The 27,266-nt window shown below is 50.5% G+C and overlaps 3 protein-coding genes across 5 annotated transcripts in view; 2 read left to right on the top strand and 1 right to left on the bottom strand.

Annotated features, from left to right (window-relative positions):
- The window catches only part of HHIPL1 (HHIP like 1), a 37,404-nt gene extending 29,185 nt beyond the window's left edge, over window positions 1-8,219 (top strand). The window contains exon 9 of one of the 2 annotated variants that reach the window (XM_050796687.1): window positions 7,625-8,219. In XM_050796687.1, the coding sequence (XP_050652644.1) occupies window positions 7,625-7,818 (194 nt within the window). In that variant the 3' untranslated portion in view covers window positions 7,819-8,219. Of the gene's footprint in view, window positions 1-519; window positions 6,273-7,624 lie in introns of those variants that run through there. The other variant, XM_050796686.1, reaches the window with a different exon arrangement.
- SETD3 (SET domain containing 3, actin histidine methyltransferase) overlaps window positions 1-27,266 on the bottom strand; it is a 363,397-nt gene that overhangs the window by 284,235 nt on the left and 51,896 nt on the right. The window lies entirely within an intron of this gene.
- The window catches only part of LOC126958426 (cholesterol 24-hydroxylase), a 515,386-nt gene that overhangs the window by 462,010 nt on the left and 26,110 nt on the right, over window positions 1-27,266 (top strand). Inside the window, exons 2-6 of one of the 2 annotated variants that reach the window (XM_050796734.1) lie at window positions 9,694-9,911; window positions 16,442-16,522; window positions 17,140-17,221; window positions 25,017-25,090; window positions 25,571-25,657. In XM_050796734.1, the coding sequence (XP_050652691.1) occupies window positions 9,793-9,911; window positions 16,442-16,522; window positions 17,140-17,221; window positions 25,017-25,090; window positions 25,571-25,657 (443 nt within the window). In that variant the 5' untranslated portion in view covers window positions 9,694-9,792. Of the gene's footprint in view, window positions 1-9,556; window positions 9,912-16,441; window positions 16,523-17,139; window positions 17,222-25,016; window positions 25,091-25,570; window positions 25,658-27,266 lie in introns of those variants that run through there. The other variant, XM_050796735.1, reaches the window with a different exon arrangement.

The raw sequence follows: 27,266 nt of genomic DNA, 5'->3' as shown, positions 1-27,266 counted from the left end.
GCCTGCTGGCCACTGGCCACCATAGACCTGCAGCAATTTTTACCCATCTGTGGGCCTCAGCTTCTTCACCCTCACAACCAAGGCCTGGAAGAAGAAACGGTGACTTGCTCTTAGAAGACTTCCCAGACACTCTTTCCTTTCCATTGCCTTCCTGAGTTCTGAAGTGCCAGGGGCTGGCTCCCCCGCCCAACCTGGGGACTCCTAGGAAGGCCGGGCTTGGGGTAGGGAGACACAGCAACAGCAGACTGGCACAAAGCAGTTACAAGTGTTTGCTGCATGACTGAAAAATCCCCTGGTGCTTGAGTCCAGGCTGGCATCTTGCTGGGTCCAGGTGACCTGGGAAGCACCACTGGGAGCACAGGCGGCATCCCATCTTCTGGGTGTGAGTGCAGGGCAGACCCAGGACATCCTTCCCTGAGTCCGCCCTCTCCGCACAGGTTGTAGGGCAGCAAAGGGTGGGCAGCAGGGCTGGACAGGGGCTCCTGGATCCCTCTGATGGCATACTCTTCCTCTGCACAGAGTTCATCCCGAAGACACGGAGCACCGCGCGGCCTACAGCGCGGGCGCCCACCCGGGCGCCCCGCCGCAGGCGCCCCACGGTAGCTCCACCCCCTCCCACCCCGCGGCCAGCGCGGCCCACCCAGCAGCCAGGGAGCCGCAGGGGCGGCGGGCGCCGGCGGGGGCGGCTGAACTCGGCCAACCGGGCGTTCCGGGATGGTGACGTGCGCCTGGTACGGCCCGCGGGCCTGAGCTCCGGCAGCGGGCGCGTGGAGGTGTTCGTGGGCGGACGCTGGGGCACCGTGTGCGACGACTCCTGGAACATCAACGGCGCCGCCGTCGTGTGTCGCCAGCTGGGGTTTGCCTACGCCGTGCGCGCCGTCAAGAGCGCCGAGTTCGGCCAGGGCGGCTCGCTGCCCATTCTGCTGGACAATGTGCGTTGCGCGGGCTGGGAGCGCAACCTGCTGGAGTGCCAGCACAACGGCGTGGGCACCCATAACTGCGAGCACGACGAGGATGCGGGCGTCGTGTGCAGCCACCAGAACCCCGACCTGTAGGCAACACGCCGCTGCCCCCAGGCCATCCTGCCGGCGGGGAAGCCTGGCCGCTCCGCCCTGTGTGCCCGCGGCGGGTGCACACGCTTTCTAGGGTGAAGGGGGTGCGGGTGTGTGCTGTCCTGGGGACCTGTGTGAGGCGCTGCAGTGCATGTGTGTCCTCCGCAGACCCAAGGCAGGAGTGTGTGTTGGCGGGGGTGTGGGCTGTGGGAGTGCATGGTCCATCCTGGGCCGGAGGAGTTCCTTTCTTACCTCCAAGCATTCCAGACACCAGCAGGAACACAGCCTGCTATGGGACCCTGAGGAGGAAGGGCAGCCAGGCTTCGAGGATGGACATGGCCCCTGGCTTTGCTAACAGAGGCACAGCTGGCAGACTGAGGGCGGTGGGGGAAACCAGGCTTGTCCTGCCCACAGCTGGAATGGAAGGTGCCAGAACATCCGGAGGGTGGCCTGAGGAAGGTAGCCCAGAGAGTATGGCCTGGTGCCTGCCCCCGCCCCTTAACCCCCGCAGTCAGAGGCGCTGGAAAGAACCGGAAGGCACCCAGTGGGGAAGGGAAAGCCTTCTGGAGGCTGGGAGCAGGGTGAGCTGCAGGCCTGGGGCCCCACTGGAGGGGCAGGCTGCGTGGAGGAGCCAGCACCTGCTCAGGGAGGGTGGCTTTGGGAGGACTGGATGACCTCCAAGGCCGTGTGCTGGAGAAGCCACTCAGCAGCATACCCAGCCCTTGCGGGTGCTCCTGGGATGGCGCCAGCCTCCTCCAACCCCGAGGCCTGATTCTCTCTTCCTCTCGGGGCAGGAGCCACCCACACTAGCTGGGCAGAGCTTTCACCCTGACCCTCCAGTGAGTGGGTGGGCCTCCACTACTTTCAAAGCTGTGTTTGGGCTCTGGGGCCACCTCTGTCCTTTCCATCCCCGTCCCTGCTCAGTGTAAACCCAGGAGACCTGATTCCTCCAGCCCTACCTCGGGGCTGACCAGGCTGGGGATTCCGTGAGACTACTGACACTTTTTCACCCAGGGCTATGCCAACCATGTGGCTGTTTCCACACCACTCTCCTGCCTCCTCTCTGACCTGCGCCTGTGTGGGAGCCAGGGTGGGAACCGGGAGAAAGGGTGAGGCCTGCCGCCTCCCACCTGCATCACAGGTGGAAGCTCCTTTGCTCCAGGGATGCTCGGCCCTGGCTCTGTGCCAGGCCGCAGAGGGGCACTAAGTGTGACTATGCTCAGCCTCGGACAGGAGCATGGGTGGGGGTGGGTAAGCTGATGAGTCAGCAGGCAGTGAGGACAGGACGTGGCCCATGTCGGGGGTTGGAAGAGGTCTGGATGGGGCACCCAAACCCAGCCGGGGGGGAAGGCTTTGGGGAGGTAGTGATGCTGTGCCAAGTTCTGGGAACTGGCACCAGGGGTGGCCGGGCAGGCACATGGGTCAGGCACGAGTCTGGCAGGGTCTCCTAGCCACTAGTATAGGGTCTCCTAGCTGCTAGTATAGGGTCTTCTAGCTGCTAGTATAGGATCCTGGGCTGCAGCAGAAAGCTTTAGGGTCACTCTCTTGTACTCTTCATACTCAGTGCTTTACAGAAGGGGAAACTGAGGCACACAGCAGTTAGATATCTTAGTTAGGACACCAAGCCAGGGAAGGGAGAAGCCAAGTTTGAATACAGCAGCTTAGTCTAGAGCCCCCGCACCCTGACCACTGCCCCAGCTCCACTATGCCTGCAGAGAGGGGTGTGCTGGGCTCCTGCCTGGTGTGGGGGTGCCAGCCTGGCTGGGAAGCAGCTGTTGGGGATACCTGGGGGCTCCTCTTGCCTGGCATGTGGCCCTGCTGCTGGCCTCCTGCTCCTCTCAGGCCTCCAGCGGCCTAGGGGTGGTTGAGTGGGCGTCTTCCCGGGATGCAAGGGAGTTCTGAACTCTGATGCAGGGGTGTCAGGAGATAGCAGGCCATTAGTGGCCATCCCGGCTGAATTCCTCACTGTGCAGATGGGGAAGCGAGCTCAGGGAGGCTGAGTGTCCCAGGCCTGTTGCCAGATGAAGCCACGCTGAGACGAGGCCAGGGAAGGTGCAGCAAGCCTTGAGGCCAAGAATGTGGCCAAACCAGGGCCCTGCTCGCCTGGCTCCAGAAGCTGTTTTGCTCAGAGATGGATTAGGAGGGTTGGCAAAGGGAGCTCTGGGTATGGCCTCAGGCCCTCCAATACTTCTCTGGGCAGTTGGGGCCTTGGCCGTGAGTCCTCCAGTCCAGGTGCTCTCCCTCCCCAACCTCCAACTCATCACCTCTCAGGCCCCAAACTAGGCCTGGGCTAGGCTGTTGCCTGACTCCTGGGGACTGACTCCATGGTCCCCAGGTCAGTGGTCCCCAACCTTTTTGGCATCAGGGGCAGTTTTCATGTAAGACAATTTTTCCATGGATGGGGGTTGGGGGGATGGTTTCGGGATGAAATGTCCCACTTCAGATCATCAGGCATTAGATTCTCATAAGGAGTTCACAGCCTAGATCCCTCGCATGCACAGTTCACAGTATGTTCCTATGCGGATCTAATGCTGCTGCTGATCTGACAGGAGGCAGAGCTCAGGTGGGAATGCTCGCCCCCCACACTACCCTCCCCCACTGCCGCTCACCTCCTGCTGTGTGGCCTGGTTCCTAATAGGCTGCCCATCAGTACTGGTCCTTGGCCCAGGGTTTGGGGACTCCTGCCCTAAGTAGTAATAAGAGTGGACAGCTGTTATACGTAAATACTTGTTCCCAGTGCTGGAAAGAAATAGCACTAGAACATTAATTCTCTCAACAAGGCAGTTTTACTTTCTGCAGAAAGTGCTCATCACAGATGGAACAATGGCAAAAGCACGCCTGAACAAAGGAGGGAAGCAATGTTTAGCCTTTACGCAGTTTGTCCCTGCTACTGTGTCCTGTGTCCATTGGCTTGAGCCAGACCGCACAATCTAAACTAAAACCCGATTGGCTGTTTAAAACTTTTCTAAATAGGTAAAAGTAATGGAAGGATAAAGGAAAAGAGGAAGTTGCTTAAGAAAGGACTTAGGAAAGTAATAATATTCCCAAATAAGGAAGGGGCCTAGGGTGCGAGCTGGGACATGCCTGCAAGCACGTCTATCACAGATATTTTGGTTAAAATACAAGGATGTAGAATGTACTATGTGCCTGTGAGCATGTCTAACAGTTACATAGGATAGGGCTTAACAAAGAGTTATTAGCATAAAGCAAGGAGGCTTGAAGGAAGTTCGTCTTTAAAATAAACTATTATTTCTTTTTTTTTCTTTTTTATTATACTTTAAGTTCTAGGGTACATGTGCACAACGTGCAGGTTTGTTACATATGTATACATATGCCATGTTGGTGTGCTGCACCCATTAACTCGTCATTTACATTAGATATATCTCCTAATGCTATCCCTCTCCCATCCCCCCACCCCAAAACAGGCCTGGGTGTGTGATGTTCCCCTTCCTGTGTCCAAGTGTTCTCATTGTTCAATTTCCACCTATGAGTGAGGACATGTGGTGTTTGGTTTTCTGTTCTTAGAAACTATTATTTCTAATGCTTATGATTTATTCTTTAACAAGAAGGGAAACTTGGAAGAGGAACTTTTACTTTCTACAACAGCTGACCTCTGCTGAGCGCTTACTGCATGCCACGCACTGCTCTGAAAGTTTAACATACCATTCACTCATGTAATCCTCATATTAATGCACATTTACTCACATGGAAGCCAAGTCCCAGGGCATTTGTCACTTACCAAATATCACACAGCCAAAATTTGAATTTGAGCCCAGGCAGTCCAGCTCTGGGACCCTGCTGTGGGCCTTCCTGCTGGGCATCGAAAGTCACCCCCACCCCACTGGGACACAAGTTCAGAGAAGGGCAGAGTTGGCTCCCTGTCCAGTGCTTCTTTCACTCCACCACCTACAGCTGGCCACTGAGGGAACATTCAGAAGTGACTCTGTCCCCAGGGACTCCGATCTTGCCTTAAAGTCCTCTAGGGCCTCTGGGGATGGGGGCTGGTCTGGGCACAGCCTTCACCCTTACCCCCTCTAATCCAACCTCTAGTCAATAGCCAGGGTCAGATTCCCAGAGAGGGGCTGCCCTGCCCAGTGCCACACAGCTTAATTCTGGAGCTTCAGGGTCAATGCTGCAGGGGTGGCCCAGTGTCCAGGACTGTGTTCAAGGCATCAGCCAGAGGTTACAACACCCCAGGCCCTAGACTGAGCCTAGGGGTCCCCATGTTTATACCTTAGACATGTTTGGGAGGTTCAAGGAAGCTGGAAACCGGGTTCCAGTCCTGGCTCTGTGCCTGAGTCTCATTGCAAAACAGAGGTCACCAGAAGGATTATTGGATGAAAAATGAGGTAGCATTGCAGATGTGCGTGGCACGTACACTCCAGGTTGCTTCCTGGACAGAAAGCTCAATCCGAGGCTGGTGGCATCCATGCTGGCAGTAGCCAACTGTCTACAACAGAGTGAGGAGGGACATGCCACGTGAAGGACCAGCATCAGAATGACCTGGGAAGAAACACAATAGCAGGAGAAAGAGCTCTTTCAGCCTAACATGTAGAACCCAAGTCTTCTTGTGCGGCATCTGTCCCCCTCCCCTCCTCCCCCACTGAGAACTAGCTTTTACTGAGCACTTATTACACGCCAGCTACGTCAGGTGTGTCAGCTCATTTAATCTTGACAACAGCTCCATGAGACACCCTCAGTATCACTGCCCCTGTTTTCCAGATGAAGGGACAGATTCCTAGGGCATTATGTAAGTGGTCCCCAGGACTTTAGAGGCAGGTTTGCACCAAGGCCCATTCTCCCAGAGCCAGATCCTTCTCCTTCCCTGGGATACTGCACCTCCACCCTGCCAGGCCACCCACGTAAAGGCAGTCAATTCAGAGCCACCTCTTATGCCTGCATCTCTCCCAACAATTCCTGCTGGGAAACCACTCCCCGTATGGTGTCATCTACACTGGTGGTTTTCAAGCTTGAGAAGAATCAAGTTCTACAGGGCTGCTTAAAACACAGGTTGCTGGGTCCTGTCTCTCAGAGTTTTTGACTCAGTCTTGGTTGACAATTTGCCGTTCTAGAAGCTCCTGGGTAATGCTAATGCTCCTGTTCTAGGGGCCATAGTCATTGTCCATACTGGTGCTATTCAATAGAAACATAATGTGAGCCAAACAGGTAATTTAAAATCTGCTAGTAGCCATGTTAAAAAAGTAAAACAGGTAAAATTAATTTTAATAATGTATTTTATTTAACTCAACATATTCAAAATATTATCATTTTAATAGGTGACCCATAGATCAATGACTTTTTTTTTTTGGGACAGGGTCTGGCTCTGTCACCCAGGCTGGAGTGCAGTGGTCCCATCACTGCTCACTGAAGCCTCAAACTCCCAGCTCCAGTGACCCCTCCACCTCAGCCTCCTGAGTAGCTGAGACCACAGGCATACGCCACCATGTCGAGCCAGTTTTTTTTTTTTTTTCATTTTTTTAGAGAAGGGGGTCTCCCTATGTTGCCCAGGCTGGTCTTGAACTACTGTTCTCAAGAGATCTATTGCCTCCACCTCTCAAAGTGCTGGGATTACAGTTGTGAGCCACTGTGCCCGGTGACCTTTTTTCCATTCTTTTTTTGTATTAATCTATGAGATCTGGTGTGTATCTTACACATAGCACATCTCAATTGGACTAGCCACATTTCAAGTACCGGATAGCCACATGTGGCCAATGGCTGCCACACTGAATAGCTTACTCTAGACCCTCCAGTGAAGGAGCAGGTGGTTGGCCACGTCTTCCAGGCAGCACCTCCTGCTGGTGGCTGGCAGGGCTGCCCACCCAGGAAAAGGGCCTTCAGCCATGGGACCTGAAGCCTTGGTGTGCAGCCTGTGTTCCCTTACCTGATCACAGGATAGCTGGGAGCATCAAATGAGGTGGTGATGGGACAGCTGTGTGCTTGGTGCCTATGGAGAGGGGAGACTGATGGCTCACAGGTGGGGACACAGACTGCTCTGGAAGTGCTACTCCTGGGGTAAGCCATGGTCATGTTGAGCCAGAGCTCAGTGGTGCTGCCTGATGTGTCAGAGAACATGTGTGCCCACTCCTCTCCTTAGCTGTATTTGGAGAGGTTCACCCTGACCACTGCTCCCTGATGCTGCGCTACACCTGCTTTCTGTGGGCTTCCAGGCTGGCCTGGAGCTGTTCAGGACCAGGCTCTTCCATGAAGGAACTGTGACAGTAGGTAGTCAGGCAGACATGAGCAAGGCAGGAGAGGGCCCTCCTCCAACCAGGAATGTCAAGTGACCATCAGGTGATGGTCAGGCAGTTGATAAACTGCTTCTCTAAAATAATTGGTCGCAGCCAGTGCCAGGAAGAGGCAATCTCCCAACAGATAGAAACACCTGAAGCTGGTGATCGGCCTCCTGATATCTCAGGAGCTGGGCGAGTGGGCTCAAGCATGCACACTAAGGCAAAAGGGCAGCGATAAACTGGTAGATGACCTTCCTCTAGGAACACCGGTAAGGGAAAAACACCTCAAATGAGCGTGCGCATAACTTCAGTAAACACAACTGTGCATTCGGCCCCTCCCAGGTGCTGACAGGCCACCGCGCATGCAGACAGCCCGCCCCAAGGGAGGAATCAGGGGAGAAGAGAGATGCAACCCCCCCGAAGCATGCCAATCTACAAAACCCCGAGTCAAAGGTCAAGCCACGCACTTGACTCTCTCAAGTCACCTGCTTGGCCCTCTTCTAAGTATACTTTACTTCCTTTCATTTCTGCTCTAAAACTTTTAAATAAATTTTCACTCCTGCTCTAAAACTTGCCTCTCACTCTACTTTATGCCCCTCAGTAGAATTCTTTCTTCTGAGGAGGCAAGAACTTAGGCTGCTGCAGACCCATATGGATTCGCTGCTGCTAACAGAATCATTGTTCCAGGGGTCCAGAGAGACAAGGCAAGAGAAATTCCTCTCCAGACAGTGCGATGCATTGTGTAATCTCAGGGAGCCATTCCACAAACTGGATACTAAATGTGGTGCGGTCACATTTCTTTTCTAGCTAACCACCCCAACCCACCTTCCAGCGCGCAGGAAATCCACACCCTCCTTCTTGCAGCCTCATCCTCCCTCCAAACTGCCCCCAAGCCCTGGAGCTTTCACAGCCGACAGGGGACTTGGTGGCCCCATTCCACACCTCACTCCAGCAGGGCCAGCCTGAGTTACCCGGTGCGCCTGCGGCTGCTTGTCACCGCCGCCACACGGGGGCGCCGTGGCAAGCCAACTTCCCCGAGTCCAACTGGGAGGACGGGCCAGGCGTCGGGGGGATGGACGCCCTGCTGCCCACCTGTCCAGGCTGCAGTGGCCCCGGGGGGCAGAAATCCCGCCTCCTCCGTGCTGGGCACGGCTCTTAAGGCTTGGCCCTCTCCGTCGTCCCTCAGCCCACACACCCCTAACAGCCATGTCCCATGTCCCTGGCGGGGACTGTCCCTGGCTGTACCTGGGAAAGCGGTACGAAGGTCCCCTTAGTTTTCCAACCCCCAACCTCTCCAGGACTGGCTCAAGCGTGGGGCAGGGGCATTGCCTCTTCTCAGAAACCCAGCACCAGCTACACTCCCTGGGCACCTCCCTCCAGCCCGGGGACCTTTACCTGGGCTAGGAGTGGGGCACACCTGGCCGTCCCCAGTCACGGCTTTCACGCTGGGTGGCCCCTCGGGATAGGAATTGGGAACTAAAACGCCCAGAGTTGGCCTCATCAACATACGGGATGGGTAAGGAGACGTGCGTTACGACAGAGGGGGAAGCCCTGATCATTATTTCGAAAATACCTTCTCCTCCGCTACCCTCGCCTCCCCGGCACACTTCCCGCTTTCCCTGGAGGGCGGACCCAGATTTTCATCCCTCCAACTCCTTTGCACCTGAGCCAGCCCCTCAGGTGGGGCTTCGCCTGGTCTGGGAAGGTCCGTAGGCGCATGAGTCTCTGGGAGAGCAGCCTCCGGCCACGCCGTGCGCACAGGCGTCCTTCGGTCCCGCGGGATGCTGCCACCAGCCCGTGGGCCCCGCTGGCGGACCACGGGCGCTAGATGCGGACTATCCGGGCGGAAGAGGCGCCCCGGGACAACTGGAGAACAACTTTGGGGTTCTGGGGTTCCAAGGAGAAGTTTGGGAACAGTCGGCGTCATGCGGACTTCTGCAAGCTGGGATGGGGCTTCCGGGCAGGTTTTGGGGAGAAAGGAAGGGGCCTAAGACCGCGCGCGGAAAGATGCCGTTATTTGGCGGCGCCGAAGTGGGCGGAGCCAGCCAGCAGGACTTCGCGCCGCCGCCGGGCCAGAGCGAGGGGGATCGGCGTTGCCAGGGACAACGCGTTCTGGGCGGAGCTGCTGCTGGGGCGGACCTGAGTCTGAGGAGGTGGGGGCGGAGCCTGGGGGGCTGAGCCAGAAGCGGAGTTGTGATTGGTGAAGACTACATGCTCGGGGCGGGGCCCGGGCTGGGGCCGTGTGGAGGTTGGGGCGGAGCTTTGGGGGGCGGGGCGGGGCGGGGGAGGGCCCCGAGCTCCGGAGCCGGAGGCGGAGACGTGGTTGGCGGGGACGGTGCGCCCTGGGAGGGGTCGGAGTCGGCGGGGGCGGAGCCGAGCGGGCGGGGAGGGTGCTGGGTCGCGCCGGGCCTGGGGCCGAGGCGGCGCGCGGCGCTGACAGCTGAGTCGGCTCGCGGCCTCCCGGCCCCCTCGGCGCCCGGCCCGACCCTGGCCTGGCTTGCCCCGGAGCCATGAGCCCCGGGCTGCTGCTGCTCGGCAGCGCCGTCCTACTCGCCTTCGGCCTCTGCTGCACCTTCGTGCACCGCGCTCGCAGCCGCTACGAGCACATCCCCGGGCCGCCGCGGCCCAGGTGAGCGGGGCTGGGGGCGGGGCCTGGCTGGGGCGCTGGAACTGGGGACCGGGGGACCGCGTCTAAGCCGGCGTCCAGGCCGGGGGTCCGGCCTCGCCTTGTGCGCGCGGCCGCTGCGAGACGGCGGCCCGGAGAGGGGCGCTAACTATTCTTAGTAACAAATTACTCACAGCCGCAGCAGCTGCTGGGCGCCCACCGCGCACAGCTGGGCCCCACAAACGTGATGTCAGCGACAGCCCTCTCAGGTAGGCGCTATGGTTACCCCATCGTTCAGACGAGGAGACTGAGGCGCGCAGAGGCGAAGTCACCTGCCCAAGGTCACACGGTTGGTAAGCCTAGATTTAAGCCCAGGTCAGCCTGCCTCCAAAGTGGGCGCTGTTAACTTTGAGACTTGGAAAGGGTCAGCCTGGATTGGAGCACGCTGTACTTCAGTCATGTTTCCTTTTGTTTGTATTTCTGTTCTGGGACACCCCATTTGTCTTCTCCTTAGTACTTACAATTCCATCCTTGGTCCCCACCCCCACGCAACTTACACCCCCCGCAACTTGCCACCCCCCCCGCCAGCTTAGCTTTGTGAAGCTTAAATTAAATGTGTCATTTCCCTGCTCCAAGGGCTTCCTATCACTTGACAACTAAATGCAGTTCTAAATTAAGTCGGCTGCATGGCCCGCGAGGCCCCTGCCGAGCTCTCCGAACCCACTCTCCTCCTTGCTCTTCCCTCTTGCTTTCTCACTACTGCCCCCAGCCTTTCTCCTCCCAACCTCCCCTTCCCCCCCACCCCCCGCAGCTTGCCTCCCTCAGGGTCCTTTTCTCAAGCCTGGGCCTGGCGGTCTTCTTCCTCTGCTCCTCTCAAACAGGCCTCGCCGAGCACCTTGTGTAAAGACCACCCAGCCCCAGACTTCTCAGGGGCCATCACCTCTGAAGTTACCTTCTTTCCACCTGTTGACTGTCTGTTCACTTGTTGACTGTCTCCCACTCTAGAATGTGAGCCCCGGGAGGACAGGGACACTCGGTGTTCGCTTGTGTATCCCCAGTGCCTGGCATGTTACAGAAGCTCAATAAATATTTGTTGAATGAATGAATAAACAATGGTATTAGACACACTTTTTAAAATCTCAGGACATGAACGTTCTGGAAGGCACCCTTCTCCAGCACAAGCCAGATGTATTGGCATTAGAAGCCTGAATCTCTGCTTGATGGGTTCAGGAAAGATCTCTGTGGCTGGTGACAAAGGGAGACAACTGTTCTCCCTGCTGGCTCTTTGCCCTTCTGGTGCTTTCTCTCTTCTTGCTTAGCTCCTCTGCCTTCTACTTTACCTGGATGGTTCTTCTCCCCAGCCTTCCAGGTTTGGCTTCAATGCTAACTCCTCAGGGAGGTTCCTCCTGCTCCCCCCAAAATATTATGTTCATTTTATAAACCCTGAAGTCACTGTAATTTTCCTTTACAGCATAATGTTAATTGGGTAATTATTTGTGCAAGCTCTTGTTAAGTGTCTGTCTTTTCCATGGGCCCCTGTCTGTCTCAGTCACTACTGTGTCCCCGACATGTAGCAGCACACGGTACATGCATAGTAGACACTTGATCAATAGCGATTCAAGGTTGAATGGTGGAAATTTCCCATAAGTTCTGTGATGTACACTATCACCCTCGCAAGTTTTCAGATCAGCCATCAGCACTTAGAATTGAATGAGTTTGGTGCTTATTCTGATAAGTTTCATCGTTACTTGGTCTTCTCATAAACTCAGATGACCTGTTCTGGTCTCTGTGTCTTGAGAAAGCAGAACTTAAATCATCTTTTAAAAATTGAAATGTAACTTGCATTCCATAAAATTTATTCTTAAATGTATGATTCAGTGGTTTTTAGTATATTCACAGCACTGTGCAGCCATCGCCATCAATTTCAGAACTGTTTTGTCACCCCAGAAAGAAACCCTGTACCCATTAGGCATCACTCCTCATTTTCCCCCACCCCTCACAGCCCTACAATCATTAATCTGCTTTCTATCTCTATGGATTTGCCTATTCAGGACATTTCATATAAATGGAATCACACAATATGTGGCCTTTTGTGTCTGGCATCTTTCACTTAGTATAATGTTTCAGAAGTTCATTCATGTGGTAGCATGTGTCCTTACTGCTTTCCTTTTTATGGCTAAATTCTTCCCAAATCTTATACCACAAAGCCTACATGTGACCTGAGTGTGTGGGGTGCGGAGGGAGGAGTGGGAGGAAGATGAATATAATCATGATTGGGCTCTGTATTGTCAGGAGGTGAACTGAACAATGCATATATAAAAAGATTTTGGATTAAAAATTGGTTAGTGGTCAAATATAAAACTGCACTAAATGAAAGTTCTGGAACCTCTTCTAGCAGAAACCCGATGCCTTGGCATTAAAAGGCTAGATCTTTAAACTATGGTTGGCGACACTGTGGTTGACTAGAGATCTGTGTGTTGAGTCCCCAGTAGTGGCATTTGTGCCTGGGAACCCTATGACTTTGCCAGCTGGCAGGCAAGGAACCCTCTCACTGCAAGAGGCAACTCTTCATCCTCCTCATTCTGCAGGAGGCCCTCCCTGAGTGCTCCTCCTCTGTGCTTTTCTTACCACATCCTACTGCATGGATCCGTGTAACAGCTGAAAACTCAGACCCCCCACACTCAGATCCCACACAAACACTTGTAGCTTCTTTATTTCTCTGTCACTGTTCTAACTTTCCTCATCAGCCCCTACTCTCCTGGTAATGTGGGAGTGGATGTAAACTTGACAATGAAAGGTCTCTCTCTCCCAATTTTTATTTATTTGGGGATAAATTGACTCCTGGACAGTGCTGGTTCTACTCCTACTTGCCCAGTTGCTGGGGTGAGGCTGTTCAACAAGGAGCAGGGTGGCCAGCCATGGGGGAGCCCCACAGCTGGCTCTGGCAGGTGCTGCATCTGATGGGCTTTGGGTGCCCAACTGAGCACTCACCACCCTGCCCCTCTGGCATGAGCCACAATCATGGCCCCTCACCCTCACACTCTTCCACTACTGCAGCATTCCCTTCATCCCTCTGGGTGACTTCACCGTGGGCTCTCCAGATGGCCTCTGCTCTTTTCACTGGCCAAGGCTTTCTCTGCCCACAGGAGAGCTTGGGTCCCCACTCAGCCAATCATGGTGTTGCTGGAAACTGGATGTGCTGGAGAGGTGTGGGGGGAGCGGGCGGTGGGGGGTTGCCTCTCCTCTCTCCCAGGGCTGCTCTGCCATGTCCAGTCTATCACCAGGGACATGCCAAGTGGGCTTGGCATGCCTGCCAAGATGCTGAGCAACAAGTCCCCATGTCTGGCCAGGGTGTCAGCCTTACCTGCTTGTTTCTAACACCTGGGTCTTCCTGCTCTGTTGTTGCCTCCCCAGCGCCCCCTGCAGGTGTCAGAAGGAATGGGTTTTTGTTCCCTTTCTTGCTGGGCCATGGGGACCCCACCCCTCTCTGTGCCCTCTGTCTTCCTGAGATGGCACTCACCTTCCTTCCCATGTGGCACGGAACCCCAGGGGTTAGGGTGGAAGCTCTGGGCTCAGACTCTGTCCTCACTTAAGTGACTAAAAACTGAGAACATTCCCCCAGAATGTGAGCTTTGGGAAGTGAGAGCGAGGACACTAGATTACTCTGGAAATACATCCAGGCATGTGTGATGTCCACAGCCCATCTTCCGGTAAGTTCAAGGCCACTCACCTGGCGTGAGCCTCCACTGCAGGCAGGCGGCCACCCTGCACTTCCTTCCCCAGGGCGTTTATTCGCCTACTCTCCCTGCTTCAGTCCCCATCACCTCCCCCTCCATCCGCACTCTCAGCTTTTATTCTTGCCTCCTACTTCCCTGAGCAAAGGGAGCAGCCGGTGAGTTTCCTTCCTGGGCTCCACTGAGCAGCTGCCCACCTCCCGCCCCAGGCCCACGCGTACCTTCCAGCTGTTCCGGGAGGGTAGCCCAGGCCAACCTGCCCCTCTGCTCAGCAACCCTGTCCCAGGAGCACCCCCCTCCGCTCCCCCCCACCATCAGCGCGCTTCCTCCTCTTCTACATCATCCCCATTTTTATATAATATGCACAAATTCAAAGCTTGGAACAAAACCCTTTCCTTCACCCTCACGTTCCCCGGCAGCTGCCGCCCCCTATGGTAACCCACCTGGCTGACTGCCTGTCTTTGGGCCTCTCCTTTCTCCCCTCTGGTTCTTTCTGCCCCATACCTCTCCACCAAACTTGCTGGGGGCCAGGTTCCCGGTGATCTCCATGTTGTCGAACCCAGCCATCAGCCCTGGATCCTCGTCTGACCTGGCCCCCAGCAGCCTGGGCAGAGCCGATTTCCCCTCCGCCTTGTCCCGCATCCTCCCCTGACTTCTCACCCACTCTCCTGGCTCTCCTCCCTCCTCCCTAGCGCTCCCGCTCAGGGCACTTGGCTGGCTGTCCCTATGCTCCCAACTTCTCAGTGATGGCTCAGTTCTTGGTCCTCTTCTCTGTCTGCATCCATTCCCTTGTGGCCTCATCCAGTCACTGGGCTGGAAATGCCACTTTTCTGCTGTGGGCTCTCAAATTTATGTCTCTGGCCTACAGCCCTTCCCCGGGTTCCAGATCTGAGTGTCTAACTTCCTGCTCAAGAGTCCACCACAAACTTTACTGGTCCCAAGCCAAGCTCCTAATTTCATCTGCTTATCTGAGATTGAGATGATCCTGAGATAAGAAATGAAGTGTAAGTAGTTTAGGAGGTGGGGGATGATCCCAGGTTGAGCAGTAGGAGGGGAGTGGATAAAGAAGATAAACAAACCAATAAAACAAGTTACCTCTTGGGAAAACTGAGGTGCAATTCCCTGGGAACCCTGGGGACTTGTGTACAGTGCATGCCCAAAGCTACCAAGCTACCCCGAAGTGGAGGGGCTGAGGTCATTGGTGGAGGGCTTCTCGAAGTGGGTTCATCTCCTGTGGGCAGAGCCAGAGACAGCCCTGGCAAATTGCAGGGGATGGGCACAGTGGCTCTGCCACCCCAACCAGCTCCTCCTCATCTTGGTAGATGTCGGCTCCATCCATTCTTCCAGCAGCCCAGGCCAGAAGCCCAGAGTCATCCTCATACCCCCATAGCCAAACGGCACGTTTCAGTGCTCAGCCTCACAGTGCATTCAGAATCTGATCCCTTCTTGTTGTTGCCTCTGCTGCCCTGCTCTGTTCTGAGCCCTCGTCACCTCTCCTAGTCCCTCCCTGTCACTAGTGTCCCTGCTTCCTCCCCTACCCTGGTTGCTCTCTGCAGTCCTGCAAAACAATCCATTCAAACCCAAGTCAGAGCCCATCTCTGCTCTGCTCAAAACCCTCCGGTGGACCCCAGCTCACCAAAGTCAAGGCAAAAATCTGGACCACAGCCCACAAGGCTCTACGTGACCTGCCCCCAGTCTTGGTGACCCCACCTTGTACTCTGTTTCCCTCAAGTACTCTGCCTTTAGCCACACTGTCCAAGCACACTCTGACCTCAGGACCTTGGCACCTGCTGTTCACATTGCCTGGAAGGCTCTTCTCCCGCTTCTTGCAGGTCTCATCTCACAAACCACCCTCTTAGAGGGATATTCCTTGCCCTGCCTGTGTTAACCCATTTATTCCTGAGGTTACAGTTTTTTTGAATTTGAAAAATCAGACCTTGGCGATGACCTTGAGCAGCAGGACATACATAACTTCCACAAGCTTAGCATTCCAATAATGGAACACCAGGCATAAATGGGTTTTACACGGACACCTGCACACTCATTCCCCAGCACTTCCTCTTCCCCATACTCTGTTCTCTTTTTCTCCTATCACCCTTGGACGTTGTCTTTATTTGTTTATTTACTCTCCGTCTCTCCCTGGGAGAATGTGATTTTGTTGTCACCCATTGGGGATGCTGCAGTGAGCTCGGTAGGAATAAAGTCATACAGGAGACTTGGTAGGAATAAAGTCATTCCAGGAGTCATGGGCCCCCTGGAATGAGCTTCAGGATGACACTGCATTGGCTTGTTTACAAGTTGGTGAACACAGCAGATTTATATGACCAAACCATCCCTTGCTGAGAAGGGCTTTGGGGAGCCCTGGTACCAGCTGTGCAATTGTGGGTAAATGATTTCACCCTTCCGTCTTGCCTGTCCTATGTCCTATACAATATGGTTAATAACGGATTGATCAGCCATATGGGGAGGTTGGAGGGGTGAAGCCTAGCATGGTGCCCAGCGTGGTTAGTATTGGGGAATATCTGAGGTGATTCCACACAATATTATTGAGTCCTTTCTATCTGCCAGCCCCCAACTTCTGTGCCAGGGAGACAGGAAAAGAAACCTGTTTCTTCTCCAGGAGGGTCTTTGGAGCTGGTCAGACCTGGGTTTGCATCCTGTCTTTATTCTTATGGCCTGGTGTCCCTGAGCCAGTGCTGTAACCTCCCCATGCCTCGGTCCTCCTGTCTGTGAAGTGGGCCTCGTAATAAGATCTTGTGGGGAAGGGACCGTTCTTTCCTGTTGAATGCTGGTAAGCCTAATGTTTCCCATTTCTTCTAGTTTCCTTCTAGGACACCTCCCCTGCTTTTGGAAAAAGGATGAGGTTGGTGGCCGTGTGCTCCAAGATGTGTTTTTGGATTGGTGGGTTCTCATTTGTCACTTGTTGCCCTTACTCCAGGTTCCCTTGGGGCAGCTCCCCCAACCCAATCCAGCACACAGACTCCCAGCCTCACCTTTCCCTAGACCAGGTTACTCCCAGCCTCAGCAGTTCCTCCCCTGAGTGGAGGCAGGTGAGACTGGCTTGGAAGCCATGCTGTGCCATTCACCCACTGCAGGACCTTAGACCAGCCGTCAGAAGCTCTCTGAGCCTCAGTTTCCTCATCTGTAAAGTGGTTGGGGGGTGTGACTAGGTAAGAGTCGTTGTTTGGTGTGACACTTTTTTACATTGTTCAAAGCACTTTCAAAGATGCAAATAATTCGATTCCCAGGACAACCTTTTGGGACGATCAAAGAAGGGATGTTTCCAACCCTATTCCATGGCTGTGGAAACTGAGGCCTGGTGGGGGACGTGACTTGGCAAGTGAGCAACAGGGCAGAACCTTGCCCCCAGGGCTCCTGGGCCCCAGCACAGCACTCTTCTGGTAGCCCTCATTGAGCACCTTCTGGGACGGGACACATCTGTTTCTCTGCTGGGCGGGATTGGTGATAGTCATACCTCAGTTGGTTGACAGTTTCCTTCGGGTCACTTTGGTTTCCAGGGCTAAGAAGTATGGACCTGTTGTGCGGGTCAACGTCTTCCACAAAACCTCAGTCATCATCACGAGTCCCGAGTCGGTTAAGGTAGGAGGCAGAGTGGTTTCCATGAGGGAGTTCCCTGCCTTTTCTTGGGTTGGGGGAGTGAAGCCAGGTCCCAGAGACTTTGGAGGAATGTTCCAGAGCCAGGCACATTTTGGCTGGTTTCCCAAAGATCCAGAAGGGAATGGCATCTTTCCCTCTAAGCACCCACTGCTTGGGGACTCTTGCAAGCATTGCTGTTTGATGTGGGGAGTAGATGGGGACCTTGCTGTCCCCATTTGGGTTGGAAGTTTTGCCCAACTGGTGCACACATGTTTAGTTTGCCTCTCTTTGCCTCAGTTCCTTCATCTGTGAGATGGGAATTATAACCCTAACTCCAGGGCTATGATGAGTTAAAAATTGATCAATTTATTTAACAAATAAAATGTCAAAACATCCTTAAATAGTGCTTACTATGTACTTTTTTATGCACTTCACAATTAGTGACTCATTTAATCCTCATAGGAGTAGGGACTCTTATTAGTCCTTTGGCCAACATGGTGAAACCCTGTCTCTACTAAAAATACAAAAATTAGCTGGGCATGGTGGCAGGTGCCTGTAATCCCAGCTACTTGGGAGACTGAGGCAGGAGAATTAGTTGAACCCAGGAGGTGGAGGTTGCAGTGAGCAGAGATCGCACCATGGCACTCCAGCCTGGGTGACAAAAGTGAAACTCCATCTCAAAAAAAAAGGGCCAAGCACAGTGGCTCACGCCTGTAATCCCATCACTTTGGGAGGCCGAGGCAGGTGGATCACCTGAGGTCAGGAGTTCGAGACCAGCCTGGCCAACATGATGAAACCCCATCTCTACTAAAAATACAAAAATTAGCCGGGCGTCGTGATGCATGCCTGTAATCCCAGCTACTTGGGAGGCTGAGGCAGGAGACTCGCTTGAACCCGGGAGGTGGATGTTGCAGTGAGCCAAGACTGCACCACTGCACTCCAGCCTGGGCAACAAGAGTGAAACTCTATCTCAAAAAAAAATTGATATAATACTCAAAAAAAAAAAAGACAGCTTAACATTCCTAGCTACTTGGGAGGCTGAGGCAGGAGAATCACTTGAACCCGAGAGGCGTTCCCACAGCACTCCTGCCTGGGTGGCAGAGTGAGACTCCATCTCCAAAAAAGAGAAAAAAAAAAAAAAAAAAGAAATGAGGAAACCAAGGCAGGTGATATTATCTATCATGTCTGCCATGAAGGTTCTAAGAATGGGCTTCTGCTATGGAGTTAGCAGAAGTGGGCTCAACTCTGGGCTCTGCCACCAACTGGCTGTGGGACCTTGGACATGTTGCTTCATCATTCTGGGCCTCCGTTTCCTCATCTGTGAAATAGGGATGGTGCCTCTGTTACAGGATGGTTGTAATAATAGAACTAAAATAATATAAATGAGCCATCTAGCCCCTGCCTGGCACACAGCGATTGCTCAATAAACAATGATGCATTTTTTTCTTACTGTGGGTGCGCAGCAGACGTGTGGGGCAATTCTCTGCAACGGAGGGTGGCTGTAGTGACTCTGAGAGGGATAAAATACAACTTAGGTTCAAGACCAGGAGACAGGTTGAATGAATAACCAGGAATCTCTAGTAGAATGTTAAAAATGATTTTTCATAAAAAATTTAATTTCAAACATAGACACAGTTTAAGACTTGCTAAAGCATGCTACCAAAAAGCATGCACGAAGACTTTTATGATGCTTAATGAGAAAAGAAGTTTAAAGATATATATTGATATAGTGAATTATACTGATTGATATTCAAATGTTAAACCAACCTTGCATTCCTGGTCATGATAAATTATCTTTTAATTATTGTTAGATTCAATTTACTAATATTTTGTTAAGAGTTTTTGTTTCTATGTTTATTTGATTCTTGTAATGTCTTTGACTAGTTTTGATATCAGGTTAATACTGACCTCATAGGATAAGTTGGGAAGTGATAACTTCCTCCTCTATTTTTTGTAAAAGTTTGTATGGGAGTGATGTTATTTCTTCTTTTAATATTTGATAGAATTCACCAGTGAAGTCGTGTGGGCCTGGAGTTTTCTTCGAGGGAAATTTTAATTTTTTTTAAGTTACAAATTTAATTTTTTTACATTGTATGTTTTAAAGTTTAAATTGTGATAAAATGTACATAACAAAATTTACCATTTTTAGGTGTAGAGTTCAGCAGCATTAAAGACATTCACATTGTTGTACATCCATCACTGCCATCCATCTCCAGAACTTTTTCTTTTTCTTTTTTTTTGAGACGGAGTTTCACTCTTGTTGCCCAGGCTGGAGTGCAATGGTGCGATCTCGGCTCACCTCCACCTCCACCTCCTGGGTTCAAGTGATTCTTCTGCCTCAGCCTCCCAAGTAGCTGGGAATACAGGCATGAGCCACCACCCTGGCTAATTTTGTATTTTTAGTAGACACAGGGTTTCTCCATATTGGTCAGGCTGGCCTTGAACTCCCGACCTCAGGTGACCCACCCACCTCAGCCTCCCAAAGTGCTGGGATTACAAGCATGAGCCACCGTGCCTGGCCATCTCCAGAACTTTTTCATCTTCCCTAACTGAAACTCTGTATCCATTAAACAATAACTCCCCATTTCCCTCCCCTCAGACCCTGGAAACCACTATTCTGCCTTCTGTCTCTGTGAATTGGACTACTCTATGTGCTTCATACAGGTGTAATCATATGGCATTTGTCCTTTTGCATCTGACTTATTTCATTTAGCATAATGTTTTCAAAGTTAATTAATCTTGTAGCATGTTTCAGGATTTCCTTCTCTAGTTGACATATGGCATTCAGATTTTGTGTTTTCTTGAGTTTGATAATTCATGTATTTCAGGAGATTTGTTCACTTCACATAATTGCTTAAATTATTGGCATAAAGTTCTTTATAAGATTTTCTTCTTTTTTTTTTGTCTGTAGGATCTGTGTTATGTTCCCTCTCTCATTCCTGAGGTAGTGATTTGGGTTTTCTTTTTTTTTTTTTTTGATCAGTTCACCAAAAGGTTTATCAATTTTATTCATTTTTCCAAAAAAGTAGATTTTGGTTTTATTGGTTTTCTTCATTGTTTGTCTATCTTCTATTTCATTGATTTCTCCTCCTCTTTTTTTTTTTTTTGTTGTTGTTGTTGAGATGGAGTCTTGCTGTCGCCCAGGCTGGAGTGCAGTGGCGTGATGTCAGCTTACTACAACCTCTGCCTCCCAGGTTCAAGTGATTCACCTACCTCAGCCTCCCGACTAGCTGGGATTACAGGTGCCCACCACTGCACCCAGCTAATTTTTATTTTTTTAGTAGAGATGGGGTTTCACCATGTTGGCCAGGCTGGTCTCGAACTCCTGGCCTCAAGTGATTCACCTGCCTCAGCCTCCTAAAGTGTTGGGATTACAGGCGTGAGCCACCACCCCCAGCCAATTTCTCCTTTTTCTTATTTCCTTTCTGTATTCACTTTGGGTTTAATTTGTTCTTGTTCTGATTTTTAGGATGGAGTTTAAACAATTGATTTCTGTTCTGTTTAAACATTTTTTCTATTCTAATGTAAGCATTCAGAGCTATACATTTCCTTCTAAGCACTGCTTTAGCACAAATTTACCACAAATTTTGATGTTTTATTTTCATTTGGTTCAAAATATTTTCTAATTTCCCTTGTGATTTATTCTTTGAACCATGGATTATTTGGATATATGTTATTTAATTTTTAAATATTAGGAAATATTCTAGATATCTTTCTGTTATTGATTTCTAATTTAATTCTGCAAAGTCAGAGAGAATACTCATCATCATGATTTCAGTCCTTTTAAATTAATTGAAATTTGTTTTATGGCCCAGCATATGGTTCATCAAAGTGAATGTTAACGAACCCTTAAAAAGAGTGTGTATTGTGTTACTGTTGAATAAAGGGTTTTAGAAATGTCGATTAGGTCAATTTGGTCAATAGTGTTATTCAAATCTTTTAAATCCGTTCTAATTTTCTGTCTACTTGTTCTAGTGGCAGGGCAAGGAATGTTGAACCCTTCAGAATCATAGATTTATTTATTTCTACTTTCAGTTCTATTAATTTTGCTTCCTGTATTTTGAAGTTATGTTATCAGGTGTGTACACGTTTAGGATGGATTTGACATTTGATCACGTTTATGATGAATTGACTCTTTTATCCTTAGAAATGTTCGTCTTTATTCTTAATAACATTCTTTACTCTAAGTATATTTTGTATACTTTAAGCCATTCCAGCTTTATTATTATTATTCTTTTGAGAAGGAGTTTTGCTCCTGTTGCCCAGGCTGGAGTGCAATGGCGTGATCTTGGCTCACTGCAACGTCCGCCTCCCAGGTTCAAGCAATTCTCCTGCCTCAGCCTCCCAACTAGCTAGGACTACAGGTGCCCACCACCATACCCAGCTAATTTTTGTATTTTTAGTAGAGATGGAGTTTCACCATGTTGGCCAGTCTGGTCTTGAATTCCTGACCTCAAGTGATCTGCCCACCTCAGCCTTTCAACGTGCTGGGATTGCAGGCATGAGCCACTGTGCCCAGCCTCCATTCCAGCTTTCTTATGCTTAGTGTTCCATGGTATATCTTTTTCTATTATATTACTTTTAACCTATCTGCATTTTTATATTTAAAGTGGGTTTCTTATAGATAGCACATAGTTGATTCTTGCTGTTTTATACAGTCTGACAATCTCTGCCTTTAATTAGAGTGCTTAGGTCGTTTACATTTACTGTAATTATTGATATGACTGTGTTTAAATCTACCATGTTACTGTTTGTCCCACCTGTTGTTTGTTCCCTATTCCTCCTTTCCTGCCTTCTTTTGGATTAAGTATGCTTTAGTATTCTGTTTCATCTCTACTATTGTCTTGTTGATTGATTGATTGAGACAGGATCTCACTCTGTTCCCCAGGTTTCATAGCTCATCACAGCCTCAAACTCCTGGGCTCGAGCAATCCTCCCACCTCAGCCTCCTGAGTAACTGGGACTACCACCATGCCCAGCTAACCACTGTTATCTTATTGGTTCCTTTTCTCTCTTCCTTAGTGGTTTTCATAGGGTTTATAATTTCATCTTTAACTTATATAAATATATCTTCAAATAATATTATACCACTTCATCTCTGTCTACTGTTAAGATTTTTCTCTTTATCACTGATATCAGTAATTGATTATGATCTGCCTTGGTGTACTTTATTTGCTGTACTTTTCTTTGTGTTAATTCTATTTGGGATCCTTTGAATTTCTTAGATATGTGGGTTCCATGATCATATTAGTAATAGATGTTTTATAGTTCTTATCTACTAGTTCTATCATTCCATTATCTGGGCCTAGGTATAGGTCATAATATCCTGCTTTTTGGCATGTCTAATGATTTTTTATTGGATACTGGACATTGTGAATTTTACACTTTTGGGCACTAGATTTTGTTATATTCCTTTAAAGATTGTTTGACTTCATTCTGAGAGATGATAAAGTTACTTGCAGATCAGTTTGATCCTTTCCAGGCTTGCTTTAAGGCTTTTATAAGGGTGGGTCTAGAGTAGACTTTTACTTGAGAGCTAGTTTAGCCCCACTGCTAAGGAGTGACCATTCTGGGGCCTCTACTGAAGGTCTTGTGTCTGAGGTTTGTCTATTCTGGGTAGTGGAAACTTGAATAATTATTGGCCCCGTGTAAGCTCTGAGAATTCTTCAGTCTGTAGTCACCCAGTAATTCTTCTTTCCCCAGCAGTTGTTTTGGCCGGTCTTCTGAAGTTCCACCCTACATTTGCATAGATTGCATACATCCGAAGACCCAAGGGACCCCATGCAGATTGCTGCATAGGAGCTCCTTCTATGCATAGCTTCTCCCTGGTACTTTGTCCTACTAATTTTGGCCTCCTTTGGTCTGCCTAGCCTCTGATCTCTGTCTATTCAACTTGGCACGTCTGCTGGACTGCATTTAGGTCTTTTCTCTTTGTGCTGCTGTCCTGGAATTGCCTCTGGGTAGAAAGCTGGGTAATCGTAGGTCATAGGTCTCACATTTTCCCCCTCCTTCTCTTGAGGTTCACAATCGTGCACTGCCTGTTGTCCAGTGTCTGAAAGCAGACATTTCATACATTTCCCAGGTTTTCTGATTGTTTATGGCACAAGGGCAAGTCCTTAGCAGTTTCTCCTTCCTGGGTGGAAGTGTGCCATCAGCGTGTGTGTGACCAGAGGAAGCAGCAAGGCACTGGGGGTTCCCTGTGCATCCCTCACATCCCGCAATTTATGTCACCAGACCATCACAGGATCCCCAGCCTCTGGAACAGCAGGCCATGGGAGTGCCTGGTTGTGAGGGGTCACCTGGTCAGACCCTGACTAAGGCTACTCTGCCTTAATGGTAGGGATCTTCAGTTCAATCTAAGAATGACTCACTTAGACCTCAGCTGACTCTAGGGTGTTTGAGAGGGGCCTGTAAAGTGGGCATTTACTGTCACAGTCTTCCTCTTGGTGGGACAGAACTTGGGTTACAAATGACAGTGTTTGGGGTACATTTGAGGTCCCTGGAATGTGGTTCATGACACAAAGTCAGCCACTTCTGGGGCTTCCTTTCAGCTGAAAAATCGATGTTAGACTCCCAGGAGCTAATCTCAGAGAAGCTAGCAGCACCCGGGTTGACTGATATTTGAGTCATCCTCTTACTGCTTCCCAGCACCCACAGGATAAAGTAGTAGCTCAGAGAGCAGGCCTCTGGGCTCTGGGCCCTGCAACCCCTGCAGCCCCTTCCCACTCATGCACCTCTGCCTGAATGTTCCAGGGGACCTGTGCTCCCTTGGTCTGGACCATAGCCATTTCTCCCCTCTCTCCAGAGCAGATTGCCTGGATTCAAATCCTGTGCCTACCATTTACTATGTGTGTAACCTTGGGCCAATTTTAAACCTCAGTTTCTCCATGTTTGTGTAAGATGAGCATAAAAACAACACCTGCAGCCAGGCGTGGTGGCTCATGCCTGTAATCTCAGCAACTTGGGTTGACTGGGCATTGAGTGAATTGCAGGGTGCAGCTGTGCACCTGGCATTTATTGAGCACCTGCTGTGTGCCGGGCACCATTCTTAGCACTTCTCATGTAGAACTGACACTCTTCACAACAAACTTGCCAGGAGGAACTCTTCTTATATCCATCTAAGATGAGGAAACTGAGGGGCAGAGGAGGTGAGTAACTCATCCAGGGTCCCAGAGTTAGCACGTGATGCAGCAGGGATGCTGAGCCCAGATCCAAATTGAAGCTGGCTGACTACACAGCCCATACTGTTAACCACTGGGCAATCCTGCCTCAAGAGCTGTTGGCTAATGTTACTATTGTTACCATCCAGCTCTCGGTGAGGTAAGTTGAGTTTTCCTCCAGGGAGTCTTCATTGACTGCCCGGGTGGAGTGCATGCTAGCAATATGAAATTTGTGCCGAGTGTCCTTCCTATGTCCCAGAAGCCCTTCCTCTCCCAGAAGGGCTTCTCCCTTCTCACTCTGGTTTCAGAGCAGCATTTGCCTTTTCCTGTTTTGCTGCTCTGGAAGGTGACATGGTACGGGGTTCCAAGTGTGACATTGGAGTGAGCAAGCCCTCCCCACACTCCCTGACTGTACGTCCATAGGAAAATCACTTCGCCCCTCTGTGCTGCATTTTCACCATCCCCACACAGCTGATGTTACCTGAAGATAGGGAGGATTGTGTGGGATCATGCATGGGAAGTGGGCACACTGCGGCTGGGACTCAGTCAGTGGTGATTATTCTGGGCATGTCTCAGAAGAGCATTTTGCAGCTACTCACGGGTGCGTGAGACTATGTTGGTTTCTTGGGGATATTTAGAAGTTCCTGATGTCAACCAAGTACAACAAGGACTCCAAGATGTACCGTGCGCTCCAGACTGTGTTTGGTGAGAGGTAAGGAGGCGTGGTGGAAGGCCCGGGTGGGAGGTCAGGAGAGCCCTGCTGTGAGCGAGGGCCAGTGTGGTCCAGAATGTGGGGTGTAGAATTGAGCCTGAAGCCCTGGCTGCCAGGCATGTGATGAGTGCCCCGTAAACAGTGGCCCCACTCTTGTCACGAGCACTTTCCTCCTTCTCCCCCAACCTCCAGATGGCAGGGAATGTAGAGGCCACTGAGGTTGGCCTCACAATCATCCTGTTCCTTTTTAAGTTATTTTTAAAATTCCAGTAAAACTGACACAACATTCACCATTTTTCCCGCCTTAGAGGGTACAGTCTAGTGGAATTCAGTACATTCACAATGTGGCGCAACCATTGCCACCACCTGGCCCCAAAACCATTTCCTCATCCCAAAATGTGACCCCAAGCCCGTCACGCAGTCACTCCCCACCCCCCACCCCCCACCCTCTTTCCTGCATCAAGTGTGTGTCTCCTGCAGACTCTTCGGCCAAGGCTTGGTGTCCGAATGCAACTATGAGCGTTGGCACAAGCAGCGGCGAGTCATAGACCTGGCCTTCAGCCGGAGGTGAGTGTGGCCGGAGGCTCCGTGGCTCCCGCCTGTCTAGAGGCGGTGGGGACTGTTGAAGCGTACGTGGGCCTTGGGGAGGGAAGTGTCCACCCAAGGGGGCCTCACTCAGCTGAAGGGAGAGAAGGAAAAGGGGAAAGACAGAGTGTTAACAGTCAAAAGGGAGAGAGAGAGACAGGCTGGCCCAGTGGGGATGAATGAGGCTACCATGCAGTTTGGGAACATCAAGGGCTGAGTGCCCATGATGGCCAGAAGCATGGGGGTTCCTGTTCTCCAAGAGCTCCCCCCATCAGACCTCATCACTCCTCGTCAGGGCTTCTTCTTTTATTCATTTTAGTTTTTGTGTTTTGGTGATATAGTTGTGCTTTGTATAATAATGTTTCAGTCGATGACGGAATGCATATGTGACAGTGGTCCCATAAAATTATAATGGAGCTGAAAATTGCTATTGCCTAGTGATGTTGTAGCCATGGTAATGTCGAAATGCAACGCGTTACTCGCATGTTTGTGGTGGTGCTGGTGTAAACAAACCTACTGCACTGCCAGTCATACCAAAGTCTAGCAGATGCAATTATGGACAGTACATAATATAGATAATGATAATAATTGACTATGTTACTGATTTATGTATTTACTACAATTTTAACCATTCTTTTAGAGTAGGTTCCTTCTATTTATATATTTTTTTAAAAGTTTACTGTACAACAGCCTCAGGCAGGTCCTTCAGGAGGCATCCACAAGAAGGCATTGTTATCATAGGAGATGACAGCTCCATGCCGTTATTGCCCCTGAAGACTTTCCAGTGAGGCAAGATGCGGAGGTGGAAGGCAGTGATATTGATGATCCTGACCCTGCATAGGCCTAGGCTAATGTGTGTGTTTGTGTCTTAGTTTTTCACAAAAAAGTTTTAAAAATAAAAAAAAATAATAAAGCATATAGAATAAGGATACAAAGAAGATGATATTTTTGTACAATTGAACAGTGTTTGTGTTTTAAGCTAAGTGTTATTACAGGAGTCAAAAATATTAAAAAATTGAGAAGTTTATAAAGTAAAAAGTTCTAGTAAGCTAAGGCTAATTTATTATTGAAGAAAGAAAAAAGTTTTTAAACTCAGTGTAGCCTGTGTCTAGCTTTTATAAGTCTACAGTAGTGTGCAGTAATGTCCTAGGCCTTCACACTCACCATTCACTCACTGACTCACCCAGAGCAACTTCAGTCCTGCAAGCTCCATTCATGGTAAGTGCCTTATACAGGTGGACCATTTAAAAAAATCTTTTAGACTGTGTTTTTACTGTGCCTCTTCTATGTTCAGATATACAAATACCATTGTGTTTCAGTAACCTGTTGCATAGGTGTACAGCCTAGGAGCAATAGTCTAGACCATATGGCCTAGGCGTGGGGTAGGCTATACTGTCTAGCATTGTGTAAGTATACTCTGTGCTGTTCACACAATGAAGACATTCCCTAACGACACATTTCTCAGAATGTATCCTTGTCGTTAAGTAACACATGACTGTATTTTACTTTTTAAATAACTTTTATGGAGGTATAGTTCACATACCATACAGCTCACCCATTTAAAGTGTAAAATTCAATGGTGTTAGTTTAT

The sequence above is a fragment of the Macaca thibetana genome, chromosome 7 (assembly GCF_024542745.1).
Source record: "Macaca thibetana thibetana isolate TM-01 chromosome 7, ASM2454274v1, whole genome shotgun sequence".
Classification (NCBI taxonomy): Eukaryota; Metazoa; Chordata; class Mammalia; order Primates; family Cercopithecidae; genus Macaca; species Macaca thibetana.
The sequence above is the reverse complement of the archived record's forward strand: the minus strand, read 5'-3'. Positions and strand labels throughout refer to the sequence as shown.